At 39.6% G+C, this 17,243-nt stretch overlaps 1 protein-coding gene across 4 annotated transcripts in view; it reads right to left on the bottom strand.

The window, feature by feature from the left end:
• The window catches only part of Ids (iduronate 2-sulfatase), a 204,976-nt gene that overhangs the window by 175,005 nt on the left and 12,728 nt on the right, over positions 1 to 17,243 (bottom strand). For 3 of the 4 annotated variants that reach the window (XM_057760041.1, XM_057760042.1, XM_057760043.1), the window contains exons 7-9: positions 14,522 to 14,648; positions 7,997 to 8,170; positions 4,883 to 5,065 (exon numbers count right to left, since the gene is read on the bottom strand). In XM_057760041.1, coding sequence (XP_057616024.1) covers positions 4,883 to 5,065; positions 7,997 to 8,170; positions 14,522 to 14,648 — 484 coding nt within the window. Of the gene's footprint in view, positions 1 to 1,235; positions 5,066 to 7,996; positions 8,171 to 14,521; positions 14,649 to 17,243 lie in introns of those variants that run through there. The other variant, XM_057760040.1, reaches the window with a different exon arrangement.

Here is a 17,243-nt window from a genome sequence, read left to right as displayed (position 1 = left end):
GGGATGTAAAAATTAAATAAACAAAAAAGTGGTTAAGATGGTAAATTTTCTCACCTGTATTTTTACTGATTTTTAAATGCATATTAAAATTTGAGAATTTCTGTCAAAAACAGACTAGTGCAGGAAAGGTGGTAGTTACAATTATTAACCAATACCTGCCAACTACCGTGAAAAACCATGCTAAAGCTTGAGTGTGGCTTGGTTCTATAGCAGCTGCTTAGAGTGGATGAAGCCCATGTTTGATCTCCAGTTCTAGAAAACAAAATATCTTGTTATTTAGGCTATAGCAACAGACAACTGTAAAAGTAAGAGTATACTGAGCTTAAGGCCAGCCTGGGCAACATAATAAATTTTTGTCTCCAAAAGCTACTGACATTACACTAGATCACAATTAAGACAGAGACTATGTGGCAGTAGACTCCACCTATGAAAAGATAAAATGTCCTTATCTACTCCTATGTAATACAAAAAAGGAGTAGAAATACATATAGATGTCAACATTAGCTATATTCTGAAGGTTGGCATGATTTTTAGTGTTGTCACAATGATAAAAATCCAGAATCACCCAGGAAATGGACATCTAGGCATGCATGCAATGTAATTCTCATTACATTGACTAATGTGGGGAAGGTCCACCTTAACTGTCTGAGAACCCAGGACTGCACAGAGCGAGTAAGCACACTAGCGAATACATATCAATTACTCTCTTCTGTCAGTGGACTGTGATACCTTTGCTTGCAACCTCATGGACTAGGAGCTAAAACACCCTTTGCTTATGTGTGCTGTCAAACTGAAAAAGAAACTAAGGGAGCTGGAGAGATGGTTCAGCAGTTAAGAACAATGACTGCTCTTCTAAAGGTGCTGGGTTCAATTCAAGCACCCACACGCAGCTAATAACAGTCTGTAACTGCGGTTCTAAGGGATCCAACTCTTTGTTCTGGCCTCTGACAGCATCAGGCATGCACATGGTGTACAGAGACACATGCAAGCAAAATATTCATACAAAGAAAATAAAAATAATTTCAAAAACCCAACTAAGAAACTAGGCTTCTTTCTAGCTTCATCATTTTTTTACTTTTTTAAATAATGAACATCCATTACTCTTATAATTAGGTGGAAAGACAATTAACACCAAGACCCCCCAAAAAATCCAAAGGAAAACAAGTATTTATTCATTCTCAAATGGAATTGTTTGTATGGTTAATACAAAAATGAAGGAAAAGTTATCACACCAGAAAAGAGCAATTTATTTTATTATATTTAAAGGTAACACCCATAATATGACCACACAAAGTCAGACAACTAGAAATGCAAAGCTCAACTGTCACACAGAGAGAGTAATGGCTTATGTCACTAATATGCAAAGAATCAGAAGTCAAAGCAGGATACAACTTTCACCTATTTGTACCACAGGCTTGCTTTCTCGATGCTATGGTTTTATGTATAGGCTTGTTGACTTTGTTTTCTAACTTTAGTATGCTATATCAGCAATAGAGGACAAAATAGAGCTGCTTTCGATGACTCGGCAGTGAGAGACCATCCTATGGTAATACTTTGGAACTCAATATTTTATTCACAAAGTTGATCATAGCATTATGTGTAATACTAAAAATTTGAAAATAACCTAAATTTCCAACAACTGAAAGAAGGTTAAGAAAATTACAATAAAACTATACAATAAAACATATTACCAGCAATATAAAATATCTGAGAAAGTCACTAAAAAACCATACATAATATTTAGAGAAAACGTAAGAACAGAAACTGCATTATAAAGAACATAGAGGATCAAGAAATGGCAAACATTCATACACCCAAAAGAACAAGATATTACATGACAATCTCAGGATAAAGCACTCAGACATTTTCTTGTGTTTTATTACATTTCTGATTTCCAATTTTTCTATAATTAACACATAAAATTCATGATGATAAAAAGTGCCTTTTAAAAAGTGAAGTAAATAGAAGATTTTTTAAAAAGCATTCAGTTTCCCTAAAATACAATCTAAAGAGTCCCGGAAGCCTCAGCCTCTAAGCAGTGGGGGTAGGGGAGCCAGCCTATGAAGAATGACCATGAAGTGGTTGGAGCAAAGAAGTGAGGGCACAAGCTAGAAGGGCCAGGGAGGCAGGGATTGGCAAGGAAAAGTTAGCCAAGGAAAGGGGCATTGTGGAGCCAGGGAAGACTCTGACTGCTCAGTGGAGGTCTTTCTAGACCCTTAGTAGGCACTGATGGTGTTCTCAAAGGGCAGGGTCAAGAGGAATTTTTTAGGAAGACACATGGATTCCTTAAGGAACAGGGAAGGGAAAAGGGGGGGAGGTAAACAATTTGGGAAGGAGAGGAAAAAGGAAGAGAGGCAATGGTGATAAGAATGAAAGGAAGAGGCTGATGGCCACAGCAAACTCCCTACTCTATGCCTAAACAAAACATAGTTTGCTCATTGTGGACAAATGCATGACAGTAGGAACCTGCTAATCAGTTGGAATCCAGGATAGTTCTACCCAGTAGAACTGTCTGCTATGATGGAAAAGCTCTATGTCTAGCTACTGAGCACTTGAATTACGACGTACCGGAAATCATTTAAAATGTTATTTCATGTCAATGAATTTAAATTTGAATAATCACAAATGTCTTGTAACTACTAAGTGGATAGCACCACTGGGCTTATGATTTCATCAGAGGCAGAATTTGGAGGGGGCTAACACTAAAACTGTGGTTCAGGAGATTAAATAAGAAAACTGAAATGTATATACTATGATCAAACAGAAACAATAAATGAATGTAAAATAAAAAAAAAAACCTGTTATCAAAATCTGTCCCTATAACTGTGGAGTAAGAGATGAAGCTAAGCAAGATAAAAACATGCTGTGAAGAATTTCTAAATTGTAAAAATGGCACTGAGTAAATACAATGAGAACAATAAAGATGAAGAACAAGAAGAAACTGAAATAAAACATCTACAAAAGCCAGTTTCTAGATGAGAGGCAAATGTAGGGATCAGGAGAGACAAATGGGACCATCAATCCCCAAATACAAATTGCTGTTGCCAAGACAGTCACTTGATTGCTCAGGAAAATAACTGTGCTATCAGCTACCCCTCTACTGTAGGCCAACTCATAAAAACAATCTGTCTTTGAGATTTTACAGACTTAAAAATAATATCTTGGCTTTTGGGTTATAATTTAATATACAAGAGTAATTAAATCTACTTAACTATTTGCTATATTTTATGTTAAAAACATTTACTTTGGGCCGGGCGGTGGTGGCGCACGCCTTTAATCCCAGCACTCGGGAGGCAGAGGCAGGCGGATCTCTGTGAGTTCGAGACCAGCCTGGTCTACAAAGGGAGTTCCAGGACAGGCTCCAAAGCTACAGAGAAACCCTGTCTCGAAAAAACCAAAAAAAAAAAAAAAAAAAAAAAACATTTACTTTGAAAGACTGGGGCATTTTTAAGGAGAAAATTATTGAAATTACTCATTTAATACAAGACTAAAAGCACTGTATGTTGGAAAACTGTTGACTAATGATAACTGAACAGTTTTCAGCACATTACAGAATTGACTTTTTTTTAAACAAAGGTAGGTAATGAAATAACCTTATCCCTATTACATACCTTCTTATTACTTTCATATTTAGGGAATATTCAGGGAATGCAGAAGTACATTCTGAAAATTACTTATACCCTAAAGTTTCCACAAGCCATAAAATAATGTACACTTCATAAGTTTATGTTTTCTTTACCAAAAAGTAGAAGTAGAATAGCTCCTGCCTCCAGGATAAGTGGGTATTTGCAATTCTCTAACTATGAATAGGAATATGATCTTGAATGATTCAAATCATGGGTATAGTTACATTTTAAATGCTTTTCATTGTGAATAACAGACTTTTTAACAGATACCAAGTTCAAGAGTTATACTATTTACTGGCAAATTATTATTTGGGTTAGCAAGTATTGAAATAGTTAATTGAATTTTGTACCTTTATCCATACTTTACTAAGCACTAATTATTTAATGAAGAAATGCTGCATTAATAATCCCATGTGTATTTTATCTTTCATTTTGAAATCTGTAGTCTTATAAACAAAAGTTGATCATAGACCATATAGAAGTTGCTTCTAGAAATATTACTTAATTTCGTATTTGAGAAAGAAATAAATCCCATGTTAACATGTTTTGACTACACTGGGCTACCTACGATAATATGGTCACTTTCTGAAATGCACTAAATTCAACAAGTAAATTATTTTAGTACAGTACTAGTCTTGGCTACCATGGATTACATATACAAAGGTATGATTACATTTTGTTAAGTTCACTTTTGTACTTACTTAACCTAAGTGATGAGTGCTTTTAAAATGGAAGCGCTTCAGCCTAGCCTAAATCCAATGATCATTTATAACTTAAGAAGAACTAAATGAAAAGATTTATCTGCCACATAGTCCTAAGCCAAATTGATGATGCTGTTTTGATTGCTACCCACTAAGGTTATATCTAATACAATAGGTTGTAAAAGATAGCCACCTCTAATGCCACCTTTCATGAGACAGAAGGGGGCAAGAGGACACATATGCGGTCCTCCGAGGCTGGCAGAACTCAAGGCTTCAATGAGTGGGGAAGATCTCCATGTTGGGAGTCATTATATACATTGTGATCCTGCAGTGGGTCAGAATCCACAAAATAGAGTTCCCCTGCATGGATGTCAGAAAAATTAGCCAAAAATTCAGCAGGATTAAAGCCAACCCACACTGTATACCTATAGTCTATTGTACGTATAGAGTAGCCCATGATCTTTATATCTTTTAAGCTTGGCTTGTCAGAATTCCACTGAGGGAAATCTGCAGGCCGGGGGTACTGACTATAGGCAATTGACTCCCGGGGATTACCAAGAAAGTGTGGATCCTCTTCCAAGTCATGGAGCTGCAAATGCCTCTGGAGATTCTGGCCTTCTCTGCAGAGCTCAACATGAAAAGAAGGGATGGGGCACCGCGGAGGAACTTGTAGTCCGGCAAGTCCAGCAAGTGTGGGGAAGAGAGAAACAAGTTCCACAAGGTCCGTGACGTGCCCACCTGAAACAGGAAGCAGCACAGCTTGTCTGGTACACCGCAGAGTCAACCAAACCAGAGCTTTTCATTTTCATATACAACATCCAATTTTTAGAAAAAGAAGCTTAGAAATGCTGCCTCTACAGGACGTTTCCCTTCACTAACAGTAAAATGAAGTGAAGGTGTTTCTTGCCTGCTGGAAGCATTTTTAAACTACTTAAATTTTGGAGCCAAATAATTGATCCAGACAAGTTCAACCAATTACAGCTCTACCCATGGTGTAAAAGTCTGTTGAAGATAATTCATTTCTAAATATTTGCTTTTGATTCATATTTTGTTTTTATTATGGTGAAATACACAAAACTTGAGAGTCACAACCCAACCATTTTTTAGTCACAATACACGTATTCACATTGTATCATCATCATTATCACTTCTGCAATTCATTTTATATCGCTGTCCCCACCACCTCAGCACTTAACTCTTCACTAAAACCAAACAATGGTTGTCCATTTTTATGCCACTATCAACTGAGGACACTCATTCTACTTTCTAGAACTATGAATTTGACTACTACACTACAAGAGATATCTAATGGGAATGGTCTCAGACCACATTTGATCCTTTGTGCCTGGTTTAATTCACTTAACATGAATCCTCCAGGTTCATCTATTCTATAGGATACACTGGCATTCCCTTTCTCTTAAAGGATGAATAATATTCTACTGAATGCATATATCACATTATATATATCCACCATAGACTGAGATGAGAGCAGAAAACAACTACTGGAGAAGGAGACTCAGCACAAGCCTGCAGGCCATCTCTTAGAATTGCCAAGCTCCCTTGCAACTTATGTCGAGAACTCTAGGGCCATAGCTTTTATGAGTCATCAACCATGTTCATGTGGGTTATTCAGCAATGCAGCTGCTTCTGAGTCATCAGTGCTCCTGTGAGGATCCTCTCACCCATCTTCCTACTAGTAACCCCAATAAAACTCACTGATTCACCAAGCTAGGCTTTGGTGTAATTGTTACTTTGGTCTGTTGTGGGTTCCCTTTCCGGGGGTGAGTAGATGTGTGTGCACATATGTGTTGCATTTCCCTAGAAAAAGCCTCTCATAAAAAAAATAATAAAATAAAATAAAACACCACTATGAAAGCAGAAGGCAACATGACCTAATGTATACATCATTGGAGAAAACAATCTAGCCAAGAGGAACTAGGACTGTGGGACGCTGCACAGAAAGAATGGTCTGGATACTTGTCAAGAGGAAGAAGAGATGAGGAAGCAATCCGATCATGAAAGGCCTTGATAGCCACTGTAAAGAAATTTCCTCAGTGAGATGGGCAAACAGGAGGGCTGGATTTTGGAGATTTCGTTTTTGGTTTTAACTTTCACCTTTACAGTGCTAGGGATAAAAGTCGAGGCTCAGTCCATTCAGATAGGAACTCCACCACTGAACTATATCCCTACCTCTGCTTTGAGTTTCAAAATTGTTACTTGAGAAGGAAACAGTCTAGGGCACAAGCAAGGAGACTTCAGAAACTTGCTACACCAGAAGGCTGGTGGCAGTGGAATTAATGAGAATGGGGCAGAGACAGATTCTGAATGGAAAGGAGCATGCTTGCTGATGTACTGCATAGCACATATGGAATAAAGAAAAAAGATGGGTTGAAAAGACTCAGAATTTTCTTTTTCATTACCTGGGATTCAAATCAGGTCCTTATACATGCTAGGCAAATGTTCTACCATTGAGCTAGATCCTGAGCCTGAATTTTGATTTTTGAGTTGAGTTTTCAGTTAGTTACAGAGATTGGTCTTGAACTCAATCTGTATCTCAGGCAGGTTTTGAGCATGTGATCTCTTATACCTCAGCCTCTCAGTAGCCATGATTACAAATCTCTCTACAGGATTTTTTTGTTGGTTGGTTTGCAGGTTGTTGGGTTTTTTTGGGGGGGGGGTCGCCATGGCTGCAGGTGATTTTTTTTTTTTGTTTGGGGGCCAACAAGTTTCAAAAAAAAGTCCTATCAGATTTGTCCCAGCAATAAAGAATCAAGCTCATGCCTTGAAACTCTTTAACTTTTCTCTTGGTGTTGGGAAAGAAACACAGAGCATGAATCATACAAAATTAAAAATGCAAAAAGAAAATTAGATGATATAAGCAAACTCAGAAATCTAGAAAGGCCAGAATGATGATCTAAAACCATGATCAATTTACATAGCAATGAACATAAAGTGCAAGACATAGATGTTAAAGATGGAGCCCGGGGCCAGTCAGTCTAGAAAAGGGAACACCTGACTTAGTGTAGCTCACAGAAAAGCACTCTGAAAAGAGAAATGTCACTGGAAGTATGTAACTGGTGCCTAAAAGTGTACCAGACAGGAAAGTCAGGATATAACTCTCAAGAACCTACATCTGCCACTTCACACAGGTAGGAAGAGTGCCTGTTTTTCAAGGCTGTAAAGGCATAGTATGTAGAAATGAAAGTAAATGCCCTTTGCTGCTGGGGGTACAGAGCATATTAACTTGGTGTGTTTTAGTAGATCAACGAGCTCCAAAATGGAAAACACCTCTCAGTAAGCACTGGGTCCCCCAAAAAAGCATGCACACCAAACATTCCACTTATATGTTGGAGAGACTTTGTCTCAGCAGGCTACAGAAACTTCCTCTAAGGTCTGACATGTTGCTGTCACCTCCAAACAGCTCCTTTGACCCTCTATAATTTCTAAGGGCCCCGATATACAGTGACCATTCTTGTCAACTCTGGCTCTGCCATGCATTCTCAACTTAGTACATGGGAGATGCTTAAAAAATATATGAACACTAAACAATATTGAGAATGAATTCCAACACACCACAAAGTGGGACAGCTAGTTGTCTGATGAAGTAATTCCCATCTAAACCAAAGGTGCTCTCACTGCAAGGCACTGTCATTTCTATATATATTATACCTGGATCCATCGATTCTGAGGTGGGATCAAAGGGGTCCTGGTAGGGAAAAAGCTTCTCGCCTGCTCCAGGAAGTGGGGCTGTCTTTCCAGGAACATAGAACATCAGTGGCACACGTGTAGTGATGTCAAAATTGCTGTATTTAGCCCATTCTCCGTGTTCACCTAGGGCCCACCCTGGGCCATAAAAAGCACACAATGAAAGAGAATTAGTAACAATATTATGGTTTGTTTACTTTAGATAACATTTCATTTCTCAATGTAAAGAGCAGAGAACACTAAAGCTGATATCTTAAGGAAATTCCTCTAGAATTATAAAAGCTAGTTCACATAAATGCTGTTTTATTAGAAGGCAGATATCTATCCACAAAGAAGAAACCTTCAAATGGGACAACCTTAAATTCTCAAACTATAGTATCTTTTTTTAAAAGTAACTAGAAATTCACACACACACATTGAATTTTATCTGTTCAAAAGGCTCCAAATAAATGTACCTCTCCTGCCAAGCCAAGTACCTGTTGGGCACATACTCTACCACTCAGCTGTACTGAGCAGCTCTTCCTAGATGATAGGGTCCTAAGAGTTAATCACTCCACTACCTTGCCTTGTGTCCTAACTCTTGGCTATGACATGGGCTTCAAGTTCTTAATACTGAGGTTGAATGACTACAGAGCTACAGAACTATGCACAAGATAAGAATATCTTGAATTTTTTAAAGACATATCATGTACATTCATATGTGAAAGAAAAAATAACCCAAATTTTCAGTCCTGAATAAGAAAAAGAAATCTTCAGCATTCATTTAAAGTGTCCACTCTAAAAGATAATGTCCCAACCTACTTATATATGAGCAAGCTTTAAAGACAAAAGTGAGTGACAATGATTGTATGTAAAGAATCTCATGTTATAAAAATAACCACAGACACTAAAAGCTTGAGTGAATTGAGGAAAGTGCAGGCATACACCTGTACTTTATAACAGTCAAATTTGGTGACTTTTGCCAAGGGAGGTTGCAGAGACTAGCCTGCAAATTCCCTTATTCATTCTTCAAACAATGCTGGAGCTACAAACAAGTGTCAGAACTATTAAGAGATTATGGTCAAGAGGAAAGAGTGCTTACTGCTCTTGCAGAGAGCTGGAGTTCAGTTCCCAGGACCTATGTCTGGTGAATCACTTCCAGCTGGTCTCCAAGGATACCCGCACTCACACAGCAGATACTTATATAGACATACACACATAAATAAAGGTAAGATAAACTGGGGCTGCAGAGATGGCTCAGCAGTTCAGAGCACTGGCTGCTCTTCCAGAGGATCTGGGTTTGAGTCCTTCCAGTACCCACGTAGAGGCTCACAAGCAACTGTCTAACCCAATCTCTGGGGATCTGACTCTCTTCTGGCCATCTGAGGCACTGCACATATGTGATGTGCAGACATACATGCAGTTTTGACACCCATATACATTTAAAAATCAAATAATGATAATAAAATAACTCTTGAGAGAGAGGGGGAGAGAGGGGGGATTATGGTCTTAGAACCTCAGACTGATTTCCTTATCAATCTCCTACTCAGAAGGACATCATGTCATTGTGGATGTGCAAGGGCTTTGGCAATCTGTCCATCCTTCTGTCTGTAACGTTGGAGACGTAAGACAGGAGTGTTCAAAAAGTCTGAAGGAGCTCAATAAGAAATTTTCCAGATTATCACCTCTGTGGACTGGGTGAGGGAAGCCCTGCTCTCTCCAAGACAAAGCAGCCACGACCCAGTGGGTTTGTAGGGCACTAGCCCAGTTGTTCCTGTGTAGCATGAAGCTAAAAGGTTGCGGGTTAAGAGGCTTAAGGGAGATTGGGCTACCAGGTGTCCCTGTGTAGGTGCTGAGAAGTTCCATCTGGACGGGTGAGTGTGTGCTATCCAGGGGCGGACTGTCCCGGAAGAGAGCACAAATCCCCCCTCCCCCAGCTCCTGCTGCAGGGCTTTCTTTCCTGCACACGTGCCCCCCCTCCCCCCAAGCCTGCCTTGTCTGCAAGGTCCTTTGCTGAGGATCAGCTTCCTGCTCCTACACTAAGGCTACCCACCCAGAGCAGTGAGTGCCTGACTAGCAGGCAGGCCTCAAGGTCCCCTCCAGTGAGTGGGGGCCCCTCCTGCTGGGGCTGCAGGGTCTGCTGTGCTCTCCTGGACCCGCCCTGCCTGCCTCCTTCTTCCCTTGGTCCCTGGCTCATTGGGCTACCAGGTGTCCCTGTGTAGGTGCTGAGAAGTTCCATCTGGAAGGGAAAGGTTCCGGCCCCTACACTGAGGAGATAAACCCAGAGAGTTAGTCACAGCAAAGACTGGACCAAGACACCAGGCCTCTCCTGGCTCCATTTGAAGGAAGAGATGGGCAGGCGCCAATGCAAGAATTCCCCCAACAACCTGAAAGGCAACGTGACATCACCAGAATCCAGGAATCCTGAAATAAGAAGAATTGTACACCCTATTCCAGAAGAATTAGAAGAATTCGACTCAAAAGTGAATTATATGAAAATAATAGAGGACCTTAAACAGGAGGTGAAAAACTGCCATAATCAATTAGAGATTACAAACAAAAACGTAGAGGAAATGAATAAATCTCTCAAAGATACCCAAGAAAACCAAGAGAAACAAGAAAAGGCAATCAAACAGGTAAGGGAAACGGTTCAAGACTTGAAGAATGAAGTGGAAGTAATAAAACACAAACCGAGGGAAGGATGGAGATGGAAAATTTGGATAAACGAACAGAAACTACAGAGACAAGTACTACCAACAGATTACAAGAGATAGAAGAAAGAATCTCAGACACTAAAGATACCATAGAGAAAATAAACACACTGATCAAAGAAAACAGCAAAACCAACAAATTCTCATCACAAAACACTCAGAAAATATGGGACACAATAAAAAAAACAAACCTAAGAATAATAGGGATAGAAGAAGGAGAATTACAGCTCAATGGTCCAGAAAATATATTTAATAAAATTATAGAAGAAAACTTTCCCAACCTTAAGAAAGATATTCCTTTGAAGGTCCAAGAAGCATACAGAACACCAAATCGACTGGATCAAAAAAAAAAACATCTCCTCGTCATATAATAATCAAAACAGAAAACATACAGAATAAAGAAAGAATATTAAGAGTTGCAAAGGAAAAAGGTCAAGTTACCTATAAAGGTAAACTTATCAGACTTACACCTGACTTCTCTATGGAAACCATGAAAGACAGAAGGTCCTGGATAGATGTACTGCAGAAACTAAGAGACCATGGATGCAAGCCCAGACTACTATACCCAACCAAGCTTTCATTCACTATAAATGAAGAAAACAAAATTTTCAAGGATAAAAACAAATTTAAACAATACGTAGCCACAAATCCAGCTTTACAGAAAGTAATTGAAGGAAAATCACAAACCAAGGAGTCCAACAATGCCCACAATAACTCAGACATCTAATGACCCTTCACCAGCACAACTTGAAGAAGGGAAACACACAAACTCTACTACCAAAAAAAAAAGAAAGAAAGAAAGAAAAAATGACCGGAGTTAACAACCACTGGTCATTAATATCACTTAATATCAATGGACTCAACTCACCTATAAAGAGGCACAGGCTAAGAGATTGGATACGAAAACAGGATCCAACATTCTGCTGTTTACAAGAAACACACCTCAACCACAAAGACAGACATCTACTCAGAGTAAAGGGCTGGGAAAAGGTTTATCAAGCAAATGGACCTAAGAAACAAGCAGGTGTGGCCATACTAATTTCTAAGAAAGTTGACTTCAAAACTAAAATCAATCAGAAGAGATGGAGAGGGACATTTTTTACTCATAACAGGAACAATTCATCAGGATGAAGTCTCAATCCTGAATATCTATGCCCCTAATATAAAAGCACCCACTTATGTAAAAGAAACGTTACTAAAACTCAAGGCAGTCATCAAACCACACACACTAATAGTAGGAGATTTCAACACTCCTCTCTCACCAATGGACAGGTCAATCAGACAGAAACCTAACAGAGAAATAAGAGGATTAAGGGAGGTAATGAATCAAATAGACTTAACAGACATCTATAGAACATTCCACCCAAATAGGAAAGAATATACCTTCTTCTCTGCAGCTCATGGAACCTTCTCGAAAATAGACCACATACTCAGTAACAAAGCAAACTTACACAGTTACAAAAAAATATCGGTAACCACCTGTGTCTTATCAGATCACCATGGATTAAAGTTAGAATTCAACAACAATGCTATCCCCAGAAAGCCTATGAACTCATGGAAACTGGACAGTCAACTACTGAACCACACCTGGATCAAGGAAGAAATAAAGAAAGAAATTAAAGTCTTTCTTGAATTCAATGAAAATGAAGACTCAACATACTCAAACCTATGGGACACTATGAAAGCAGTGCTAAGAGGAAAGTTCACAGCATTAAGTGCCCACTTAAAGAAAACGGAGAAAGCACACATTGGAGACTTAATAGCCCACCTGAAAGCTCTAGAAAAAAAAAGAATCAGACTCACCTAGGAGAAGTAGAAGACTGGAAATAATCAAACTGAAGGCTGAAATCAACAAAATAGAAACATAGAAAACAATTCAAAGAATCAATAAAACAAAAAGCTGATTCTTGGAGAAAATCAATAAGATTGATAAACCCCTATCCAAACTAATCAAACGGCGAAGAGAGAATATGCAAATTAACAAGATCAGAAATGAAAAGGGAGACATAACCACAGACACAGAGGAAATTCAGAGAATCATTAGATCTTACTACAAAAGCTTGTATGCCACAAAATTGGAAAATGTAAAAGAAATGGACACTTTTTTAGATAAGTACCATATACCAAAGTTAAACCAGGACCAGGTGAACAATCTAAATAGACCTGTTAGTCGCGAAGAATTAGAAGGTGTTATAAAGAGGCTTAGGGGACACAAAAGTGAGAAGTCCAGCAGTGGAACATCAGGAGTCAGCTCTGGGAAGTTTGACCGATGTGTATGCACAGAACTAGCAGGGACATAAAGTGAACTCTCATTTGGCATTCAAAATATGGAGTTCACAGTCCTTCACCAACTCTAGAGGGCTGCCTGGCATCACCCAGGGCACAGCACTTAGCCTAACCCACAACATTCAGTACAGAGCTGTTGTTATTAGTTCATAACTAAATAAATAAATATTCTTCTGCTAAGCTTCTTTCTAGGATGCTACAACTAGGAACAAATATGTGAACAGATACAGAGATCAACAGACATTATGCAAAGTAAGAGACCCTGAAATACTCATCAGCCCTAAATGGGATGTCTCAGGATTCGGGGAACCCTGTGGAAGAGGAGGCAGAAAGAGTGTAAGAGCCAGAGGGGATGGAGGACACCAGAACAAGGCCCCCTGAATCAACATGATAAAAGCTCATATGAACTCAGAGACTTGAGGCAGCATGCACAGAGCTTAAACAGGTCTGTACCAGGTCCTCGGAGTATATATAATGGCTTCCAGTTTAATGTTTTTATGGGATTCCTGACCCTCCTCCATCAGCAAACAAGTGGATCTGATTCTTGTGTATTCCCTTAGTCTCTTTTTCCACTGTTTTTCTTGTCCAACTCCAATGTGTTAGCTTTTAATTTATCTTATATTTTATTTTAATATCCCTTGGAATCAGATAGGAAGGGAGTGGGGAGGAACTGAGAGGAACAGAGGGAAGGGAAACTCTAATCAGGACATACTGTGTGAGGAAAAAAATCTGTTTTCAATAAAGGAAAAGGAAAAAATAAAAGATAAAAATATGTAAGAAAGAAAGCACATATCCCTGAGAGACCAAGGGTTTGTCTTTAGACAAGAAGAAGTAGAGAACCTCCACATAAACGTCCTCCAGATCTCTAGATTAGAAATGGGAGCTAAAACAATTTCTTCCAAGAAAGAGATGTTAAGGAAGGGAGAAGGAAGGACAGTTGGATATATCATTGGAATACATGTGACACAAAAGCAGAAGGAACCACATTAGTGGATGAAGGCAACTAGCTAGAAGAGGAGCAGAGGGTACAGGAGAGGACAGCAGAGGGAAAGATTAATTTTAATAGAGAATAATGACATATATTTGACGATGCTGTAATGAAGCCCATAACTATATATATTAACTTTTTAAAAATGTGCATGAGGACTGGAGGGGTTGTTCAGCAGTTCACAGGAAGAGCATTTCCTGCTCTTCCAGAGGACCCAAGTTTAATTCCTAGCACCCATGTAAGGCAGTTCACAACTGTCTATGACTCCAGCAGCAGAGGATCTGAAACCCTCTTCTTTCATCTCCTATATCCTCTGCTCCTCTTCTAGCTGGTTGCCTTCATCTCATATATCCAAGATGGAGGGCCAAGAACAAGTAAATTGCTCTTAAAAGCTCCCCATGATCCTGAACTCAGAGCACTGCTGTTTTACACAACAGTATACCCCTGTGTATGTAGAAATTGTCCAACATGTGCTTCATAGGAAATTGAGATGTTCAGTTCACCAATGCACTGCAAAATGCTTACCATGATCAGAAGTGAAAGCAATAATTGTGTTGCTGGTCAGATGAAGATCATCCAAAGCACTCAAAAGATGCCCAACCTGAGTATCCAAATAGGACACAGAAGCAAAGTAGCTCTGACGGATTTTCCGCTGCAAATGAAAAGAATATTACAAGAGTGAAAGCAACTTTAAATGCCTTGGCATACAAAGAGTATGCCTGAACATCTCTCCCAATCCCAACCTCTCCATTGACTGATGATATTGTTAGCCTAAACCTAACATTCCTTTTCCTCCCTTCTGCAGCTATTTGCTCCAGAGGCCAGACTAACAATCCACAGGACCAAACTGTCATGTCTGAAAGCAAATCAGTTTTCACTTTAGGATTCATGTCAAGACAAATGGATGGCATTAACTGTTCCTGTCTCTGGTCTACATATTCTGGAGTCTCTAGAAATGACCACTGAAACAGAAAATGATCCCTTAATCCTTGCATTTCCAGAGTCACCCATTCTCTGATGAGGAGGATGCCAAAGATACCACTCTGCTCCATTCAAGCCACCAGGTGACTTGAAACACGAGAAATCGATTGCCTCCTAGCCATGGACACCCAGAAGTCCAAAATCAAGGTTTGGGGAAGGCCATTTCTGAATGTTCTAGAGCAGTGGTTCTCAACCTCCCTAACACTGCAACCCTTTAATACATACAGTTCCTCATGTTGTGGTGACTCCTCAACCATAAAATTATTTCATTGCTACTTCATAACTACAATTTTGTGCCATTATAAATTGTAATGTAAGTATCTACGTTTTCTGATGGTTTTAGGTGACCCCTGTGGAAGAGTCATTCAGCCCCGAAAGAGTTGAGACCACCTGTGTTTCTTGGCTTGCAACAGTCATTACAATCTGTCTACATCAAAACATGGAGCTCTTCCTGCATCTGATTCTGTCTCTGTCCTCCCTACCTGATCTCCTTATCAGGACAACAGTCACATTGGGTTAGGGGCTTACCTAATTAGTATGAGTACATCTTAACTTAAAGCAGACTACATTCTAAGGTATAAAGAGTTAAAGAGTTCAATATAGCTTTCTGGGGGTGACACAAATTAACTTCTAATAATGACCCGGAGTAGGCCTCTCCTCTGCCCACACTCTTACCAAGCAAGAAATGGCAACTGATTAACTTCATGGACCAAGGTTTCAAGTGTAGCTCATTTCTAACAAACTCTCAATGGGCAGAAGAATAATGAAGGGCAACCCAAGAGGAACTGCTGGAACTGCTAGCCAGCCTACACCCACAAGTAAAGGAGCCATGAGCCTTTCCTGGACTGACTCCTGAATACTGTTTATGGGCCTTAAGGCAAATACTATTCTTCCTCCCAACTACACCCCAAGCAGTAAGAAACAAAAGAACCATTTACCAAATCAGCCCCATCTTCTACTATCCTCAGGGCCTCTGACTCATGAGATGGACCTGTAAGATATGCTACTGGTCATTGCTAGGGTAATGGCAGTCATGAGACTTGTCCCTTCATCTGCTTGCTATGCTTATAGAAGGAACATGCTGAATCTCTACCTACATTTACTGTTTAGTAAATAAACTTTTCAGTCTGGAGAACTTTAGGCAGACACCTCCTGCCTATGCTGGTCACAGAAAGAAGGCAATAAAGAAGCAAGTATAATGCTCAGACCTATTAAGCCACTAGCTAATAAGGGTACAACTACAGATAAGTAAACATACACATTATGGGAAGGGCCAGGGTTGAGACAGGTGAATGACCCTTCAAGTTAGTTGGTATAGATAAATCAGGGTCACAGAAGGCTTCTAAAGCAACAGCATACAACAGAGTGGAGTCATGGAAGAACAGGGCTCATTTGGAGCTATGTAATGACATAGGAGGCAGACAAAAACAGTAGGTTAGGGCCAGATGACATACAATTGGAAGCTGTTCAAGAAAGTGAAAGTCTCAGGCTGTAGGCTAAGAAGGTCTTTCAAGACATAGATATAATGCAATATAGACTGCAGGTTAGAAAAAGTCCTGTGGCAACAACAGTCAGATTCTAAGGGCTTTAGACAAAATAGTATCAGGCCACTGCTGGTCCCTAAGAAGAATTCAGAACACTTGCTAGAAGAAAATCAGAAAGGCATGGGGTGTATACCTGTGATCCCTGCACTTGGAAAGCTGAGTCAGAAGGATTACCATGCATTTTTGTTCAGCTAGGTTTACAGACTGTGACCTTTCTTTAAAAATGGGGAAAAAAATAAAAAACAAAATATACTACATTGGTCCAGAAAGATGTATTCAGGGAGCAGGGCAGAACAGGAATTTGGGGAGATCAAGCAGGTGTGGAGACAGGTAAGAAACATAGTGTCAGAGGAAAATGAGAAAGTCAAGGGTGACAAAATTTCACAGTCAGCAACAGCATGATTTGCTCCCATTTGATAGGAGACAGTACAAGAGGAAGGAGAAAAGGCAGAGTAGGGGTAGTGAACTAGCCACGTGGAAAACAACAGAACCATGTGATGTAGGAGGGTCATCTGTCTATGTGTTATTTTCATTGGTTAATAAAGAAACTGCCTTGGCTTTTGGATAGCCCAGCACTTAGGTGGGTGGAGTAGACAGAACAGAATTGTGGGAGAAAGAAAACAGAGTCAGGCAGACGCCATGCTTCTCCTACCCAAGACGGATGGTGGTTAGAATCTTCCCGGTAAGCCACCACTTTGTGGTGGTACACAGATTATTAGAAA

The sequence above is a fragment of the Chionomys nivalis genome, chromosome X (assembly GCF_950005125.1).
Source record: "Chionomys nivalis chromosome X, mChiNiv1.1, whole genome shotgun sequence".
Taxonomy (NCBI): domain Eukaryota; kingdom Metazoa; phylum Chordata; class Mammalia; order Rodentia; family Cricetidae; genus Chionomys; species Chionomys nivalis.
This window is presented reverse-complemented; position numbering and strand designations above follow the sequence as displayed.